This window comes from Onychostruthus taczanowskii, unplaced genomic scaffold (genome assembly GCF_017590055.1).
Source record: "Onychostruthus taczanowskii isolate IOZ18803 unplaced genomic scaffold, ASM1759005v1 scaffold600, whole genome shotgun sequence".
NCBI lineage: Eukaryota > Metazoa > Chordata > Aves > Passeriformes > Passeridae > Onychostruthus > Onychostruthus taczanowskii.
In genome coordinates this window covers 2,568-9,437 of record NW_024503681.1, presented here as the reverse complement: position 1 = coordinate 9,437, position 6,870 = coordinate 2,568, and the positions used below count along the sequence as shown (strand labels likewise).

The window sequence follows — 6,870 nt, the reverse complement described above, 5'->3', positions numbered from 1 at the left end:
GGACACAGGGACACGGGTGACACTGACAGGGACAGGTTACAGTGACAGGGACAGGGGGGAGTGACAGGGACAGGTGACAGTGACAGGTGACACTGACTGGGACAGGTGACACCAATGGGGATAGGTGACATTGACCCAGGACAGGTGACACCAATGGGGACAGGTGACAGTGACCCAGGACAGGTGACATTGACAGGGGACAGGTGACACCAATGGGGACAGGTGACACTGACTGGGACAGGTGACATTGACGGGACAGGTGACACCAATGGGGACAGGTGACACCAATGGGGATAGGTGACATTGACCCAGGACAGGTGACACCAATGGGGACAGGTGACAGTGACCCAGGACAGGTGACATTGACAGGGGACAGGTGACACCAATGGGGACAGGTGACACTGACTGGGACAGGTGACATTGACGGGACAGGTGACACCAATGGGGATAGGTGACATTGACCCAGGACAGGTGACACCAATGGGGACAGGTGACAGTGACCCAGGACAGGTGACATTGACAGGGGACAGGTGACACCAATGGGGACAGGTGACAGTGACAGGTGACACTGACTGGGACAGGTGACACCAATGGGGATAGGTGACATTGACCCAGGACAGGTGACACCAATGGGGACAGGTGACAGTGACCCAGGACAGGTGACATTGACAGGGGACAGGTGACACCAATGGGGACAGGTGACACTGACTGGGACAGGTGACATTGACGGGACAGGTGACACCAATGGGGACAGGTGACAGTGACAGGGACAGGTGACAGTGACAGGGGACAGGTGACACTGACTGGGACAGGTGACACCAATGGGGATAGGTGACATTGACCCAGAGACAGGTGACACCAATGGGGACAGGTGACAGTGACCCAGGACAGGTGACATTGACAGGGGACAGGTGACACCAATGGGGACAGGGACAGGAGAGATGCCACCAGAGGGGACAGGACAGGTGACACCGAGCGGAACAGGTGACACTGACAGGGACATCGATGGGGACAGGTGATGCCAAACTGGGACCTTGGTGACACAAACTGTCCCCAGCGCTGCCACCCTGTCCCCAACCTGTCCCTGGTGTCCCCAGATGTCCCCAAGCCTCTGACGCCCCCAACTGTCCCCAGTGTCCCCAACGTCCCCAGGTGTCCCCAATGTCCCCATGTCCCCGTGTCCTCACCCGCTGTCCCCCGTGTCCAGCTCCAGCCGCGGCCTCTTCGTCCCGGGCCCCGTCCCCTCCCCCGGCCGCTTGGGATGTCCCCAAGGTGTCCCCAGGGCGTCCCCGTGGCCGTTGGGGGCGGTGGCACCCAGCTGGTGGCCCTGAGAGATGTCCCCAAGCTGCCGCTGGCCCTGCCCCATGTCCCCAGGGCGGTGGCCTTGACCGATGTCCCCGAGGTGGTGGCCTTGACCGATGTCCCCAAGCTGGTGGCCTTGACCGATGTCCCCAAGGTGGTGGCCTTGACCGATGTCCCCAAGGCGGTGGCCCTGGATGACGTCACTGAGCTGCTGGCCCTGCCTGATGTCCCCAAGGTGGTGGCCTTGACCGATGTCCCCAAGGCGGTGGCCTTGGTCGTTTCCAAGCTGGTGGCCCTGAGCGATGTCCCCGAGCTGGTGGCTTTGATTGATGTCCCCAAGCCGGTGGCCTTGATCAATGTCCCCAAGCCGCTGTCCCTGCCTGATGTCCCCAAGCCGGTGGCACTCAGCGACGTCCCCGAGCTGGTGGCTTTGATCAATGTCCCCGAGCTGGTGGCTTTGATCAATGTCCCCGAGCCGGTGGCCTTGCCTGATGTCCCCAAGGTGGTGGCCTTGACCGATGTCCCCAAGCCGCTGTCCCTGCCAGGCGCCGTTGGTGGCAGCCGTGTCCCCATTGCTGGTGGCCACCGTGTCCCCATTGCTGGTGGCCATGTCCCCATTGGTGACAGCCATGTCCCCGTTGGTGGCCGTGTCCCCATTGGTGACAGCCATGTCCCCGTTGGTGGCAGCCGTGTCCCCGTTGCTGTCCCCGTGGCCGGTGACACCGCGCAGGACAAAGTCCACGATGTCGGGTGGCAGCCCCTCGGGGGGCGGTGGCACCTCGGCGGGGGGTGGTGGCCCTGCTGTCCCCTCTGTCCCCTCTGTCCCCGCCGTCCCCCGGGCGCCGTCGTCGGCCCCGTCCAGCTGCCGGATGCGGGGACAAGGGGACAGCGGGGACAGGGCCAGCGCCGGGGCCACCACGGTGCGGGCGTAGCCGAAGTAACGTCCCCGCGGTGTCACCGTCACCCGCCCCGCCGCGCTGGCCTCGTCGTCGTCCTCGCTGGTGTCACCGCGAGGGGACGGCGGCCGCGGGGCGCGGGGCCTGTGACAATGAGGGGTGGCAGGTGACAATGAGTTTGGGGGGGTGGTGGCCTTGGCGTGACAGTGGCCTCAGGGTGACAGTGGCCTCAGGGTGACAATGGCCTTGGAGGTGACACAGTGACATGGCGGCACTGACCAGGGGGAAGGTGACACTGTCCCCAGGGGACGTGACACGGTGGCACTGCCCTGGCAGTGACAATGTCCCCAGGGGGAGGTGACACAGTGACACAGTGGCACTGACCCAGGGGGTGACACTGTCCCCAGGAGGTGACACGGTGGCACTGCCCTGGCAGTGACAATGTCCCCAGGGGGAGGTGACACAGTGACACAGTGGCACTGACCCAGGGGGTGACACTGTCCCCAGGAGGTGACACGGTGGCACTGCCCTGGCAGTGACAATGTCCCCAGGGGGTGACCCGATGACACGGTGGCACTGACCCAGGGGGTGACAATGTCCCCAGGGGGGTGACATGGTGACACTGTCCCCAGGGAGGTGACACGGTGGCACTGACCCAGGGGGTGGCACTGTCCCCAGGAGGTGACAGAGTGACACGGTGGCACTGACCCAGGGGGTGACAATGTCCCAGTGGGTGTGACACGGTGACATGGTGACACTGACCCAGGGGGTGGCACTGTCCCCAGGAGGTGACACGGTGACACGGTGACACTGACCCAGGGGGTGGCACTGTCCCCAGGAGGTGACAGAGTGACACGGTGGCACTGACCCAGGGGGTGACAATGTCCCCAGGGGGGTGACACGGTGGCACTGACACTGTCCCCAGGAGGTGACACGGTGGCACTGACCCAGGGGGTGGCACTGTCCCCAGGAGGTGACAGGGTGACACGGTGACACTGACCTGGCAGTGACACTGTCCCCAGGGGGGTGACCCGGTGACACGGTGGCACTGACCCAGGGGGTGGCACTGTCCCCAGGAGGTGACAGGGTGACACGGTGACACTGACCTGGCAGTGACACTGTCCCCAGGGGGGTGACACGGTGACACTGTCCCCAGGGCGGTGACACGGTGGCACTGACCCAGGGGGTGGCACTGTCCCCAAGAGGTGACACGGTGACACCGACCCAGGGGGTGGCACTGTCCCCAGGAGGTGACAGGGTGACACGGTGACACTGACCCAGGGGGTGACACTGTCTCCAGGAGGTGACACAGTGACACTGTCCCCAGGAGGTGACACAGTGACACGGTGACACGGTGACACTGTCCCCAGGGGGGTGACACGGTGGCACTGACCCAGGGGGTGGCACTGTCCCCAGGAGGTGACAGGGTGACACGGTGACACTGACCTGGCGCTGGCCTCCAGCGCCGCCCTCTGTCCCCAGAGCCGCGGTGGCCCCGGGGGTGACGTCGGTGACCTCGGCGGTGCCACCGACCCACCGGGTGACGTCACGGCGTCGGGTGACAGCGCCACCACACCGTTGGGTGATGTCATCGGGTCAGGTGACAGTGCCAGCACGCCGTTGGGTGACGTCATCGCGCCGGGGGACGACGGCCTCGGGAGTGGCAGCGACCTGGGGGTGACGGTGACACCGGGGGTGACAATGACACCGGGGGTGACAGTGACATCGAGGGTGACAGTGACATCGAGGGTGACAGTGACACTGGGGGTGACAGTGACACTGAGGGTGACAGTGATACCGAGGGTGACAATGACACTGAGGGTGACAGTGACACCGGGGGTGACAGTGACACTGAGGGTGACAGTGACACCGGGGGTGACAGTGACACTGAGGGTGACAATGACACTGAGGGTGACAGTGACACCGGGGGTGACGTCATCCCCTGGGTGCCACCTCCTGGGGGTGACAGTGACACCAGGGGTGACAGTGACACCGGGGGTGACAGTGACACTGAGGGTGACAGTGACACTGGGGGTGACAGTGACACCGGGGGTGACAGTGACATCGGGGGTGACAGTGACACTGAGGGTGACAGTGACACCGGGGGTGACAGTGACACTGAGGGTGACAGTGACACCAGGGGTGACAGTGACATCGGGGGTGACAGTGACACTGAGGGTGACAGTGACACTGGGGGTGACAGTGACACCGGGGGTGACAATGACACCGGGGGTGACAATGACACCGGGGGTGACGTCATCCCCTGGGTGCCACCTCCTGGGAGTGACAGTGACACCGAGGGTGACAATGACACCAGGGGTGACGTCATCCTGTGGGTGCCACCATCCTGAGGTGACAATGACCTGGGAAGTGCCACCACGCCAGGGGTGACAGTGACACTGACAGTGACATCATCGTTTGGGTGCCACCACCCCGGAGGTGACACTGACCTGGGGGATGACACCGGGAGGTGACACTGACCTGGGGGTGGCACCGGGAGGTGACACTGGGAGGTGACACTGACCCGGGGGGTGACACCGGGAGGTGACACTGAGCTGGGGGTGACACTGGGGGGTGACAGGAGGTGGCACTGACCCAGGGGTGACACCAGGAGGTGACACTGACCTGGGGGGTGACACCGGGAGGTGACACTGACCCGGGGGTGACACTGGGGGGTGACACTGACCCGGGGGGTGACACCGGGAGGTGACACTGAGCTGGGGGTGGCACTGGGGGGTGACAGGAGGTGACACTGCCCGGGGGGGGTTGACACTGACATGGGGGGCTGAGGGAATAGGGGGGGAATGAAGGAATGCAGGGGATGAGAGAATGAGGAAATAGGGGGATGAGGGAATGAAGGAGCGAGAGGGATGAAGGAGTGAGGGAATGGGGGAATGGAGGAGCGAGAGGATGAGGAAATGAAGGAGAGGGGACAGTGAGGGGGGACAGGGGACAGTGAGGGGACAGTGAGGGGACAGGGGACAAGGAGGGGACAGGGGACAGTGAGGGGGGACAGGGACAGTGAGGGGGGACAGGGGACAGTGAGGGGTGACAGGGGACAAGTAGGAAGTGGTGGCCTTGAGGTGACAGTGACCAGGGAGGTGACAATGGCCTCAAAGTGACAATGAGCTCGGGGTGGCAGGTGACAATGAGGGGTGGCAGGTGACAATGAGTTTGGGGGGGTGGTGGCCTCGGGGTGACAGTGGCCTTGGAGGTGACAGTGGTGACGTGGACAGTGTCACTGACACCGAGGTGACATCAACTCTTTGGGTGACAATGACATCACGGGTGACAGTGACATCACGGGTGACAGTGACCAGGGAGGTGACAATGGCCCTCAAGGTGACACTGTGCCAGTGGGTGGCATCGATCCCTGAGGTGACAATGGCATCAGGAGAGGTGACAATGTCCCCAGGGGGTGACAATGACCCAAGGGGGTGACACTGCCCCAGGGGAGGTGACAGTGTCACCTGGCAGTGACACTGTCCCCAGGGGAGGTGACACAGTGACATGGTGGCACTGACCAGGGGGAGGTGACACTGTCCCCAGGGGGAGGTGACAATGTCACCTGGCAGTGACACTGTCCCCAGGGAGGTGACACAGTGACACGGTGGCACTGACCAGGGGGAAGGTGACACTGTCCCCAGGGGACGTGACACGGTGGCACTGCCCTGGCAGTGACAATGTCCCAAGGGGAGGTGACATGGTGACAATGTCTCCAAGGGGTGACACTGAGGGTGACACGGGGGGTGACACTGCCACCGAGGGTGACACGGAGGTGACACTGACCTGGGTAACACTGAGGGTGACACTGAGGGTGACACGGGGGTGGCACTGACACCGAGGGTGACACGGAGGGTGACATGGAGGGTGACACGGAGGTGACACTGACCTGGGTGACGTCGCGGCGGGCTCCGGGGGGGGGAGGTGGCCCCGGCGGGCGGCCCCGGCTGGGGACAGCGCCCGGCGCGGCCACCGCGGCCTCGGGGACACCTCGGGGTCCCCCACGGTGGGGATGTGACGCGGCACGGCCGGGGGCTGGCCTGGGGACACGGGGACAGCGGTGACACCGAGGTCCCCGGGTCCCCACAATGTCACCAAGGTCCCCAGTGTCACCAATGTCACCAAGGGCCCCAGATCCCCCCAATGTCCCCAATGTCCCCAGTGTCACCAATGTCACCAAAGCCCCCAAATCCCTCCAATGTCCCAAATGTCACCAAGGTCCCCAAATGCCTCCAATGTCCCCAGTGTCCCCAAAGTCCCCAGTGCCACCAATGTCCACAATGTCCCCAGATCCCCCCAATGTCACCAAAGTCCACAAAGTCCCCAGTGCCACCAATGTCCCCAATGTCCCCAAATCCCCCCAATGTCACCAATGTCACCAGTGTCCCCAGTGTCACCAATGTCCCCAATGTCCCCGAAGTCCCCAGTGTCACCAACGTCCCCAGATCCCCCCAATGTCACCAATGTCCCCAGTGTCCCCAATGTCCCCAAACCCCTCAATGTCACCAATGTCCCCAGTGTCACCAGTGTCACCAATGTCCCCAGTGTCCCCAGTGTCCCCAAACCCCTCAATGTCACCAAACCCTCCATGTCCCAAATGTCCCCAGTGTCCCCAAAGTCCCCAGTGCCACCAATGTCCACAATGACCCCAACCCCTCCAATGTCACCA

At 63.5% G+C, this 6,870-nt stretch overlaps 1 protein-coding gene across 1 annotated transcript in view; it reads right to left on the bottom strand.

Moving 5' to 3' along the window:
- Positions 1-6,269, bottom strand: part of LOC121343854 — a 6,764-nt gene extending 495 nt beyond the window's left edge. The window contains exons 1-3 of the mRNA XM_041419367.1: positions 6,091-6,269; positions 3,645-3,869; positions 1,188-2,342 (exon numbers count right to left, since the gene is read on the bottom strand). Coding sequence (XP_041275301.1) covers positions 1,188-2,342; positions 3,645-3,832 — 1,343 coding nt within the window. The 5' untranslated portion in view covers positions 3,833-3,869; positions 6,091-6,269. The remainder of the gene's footprint in view (positions 1-1,187; positions 2,343-3,644; positions 3,870-6,090) is intronic.
- Between the last annotated feature and the right edge of the window lie 601 nt (positions 6,270-6,870).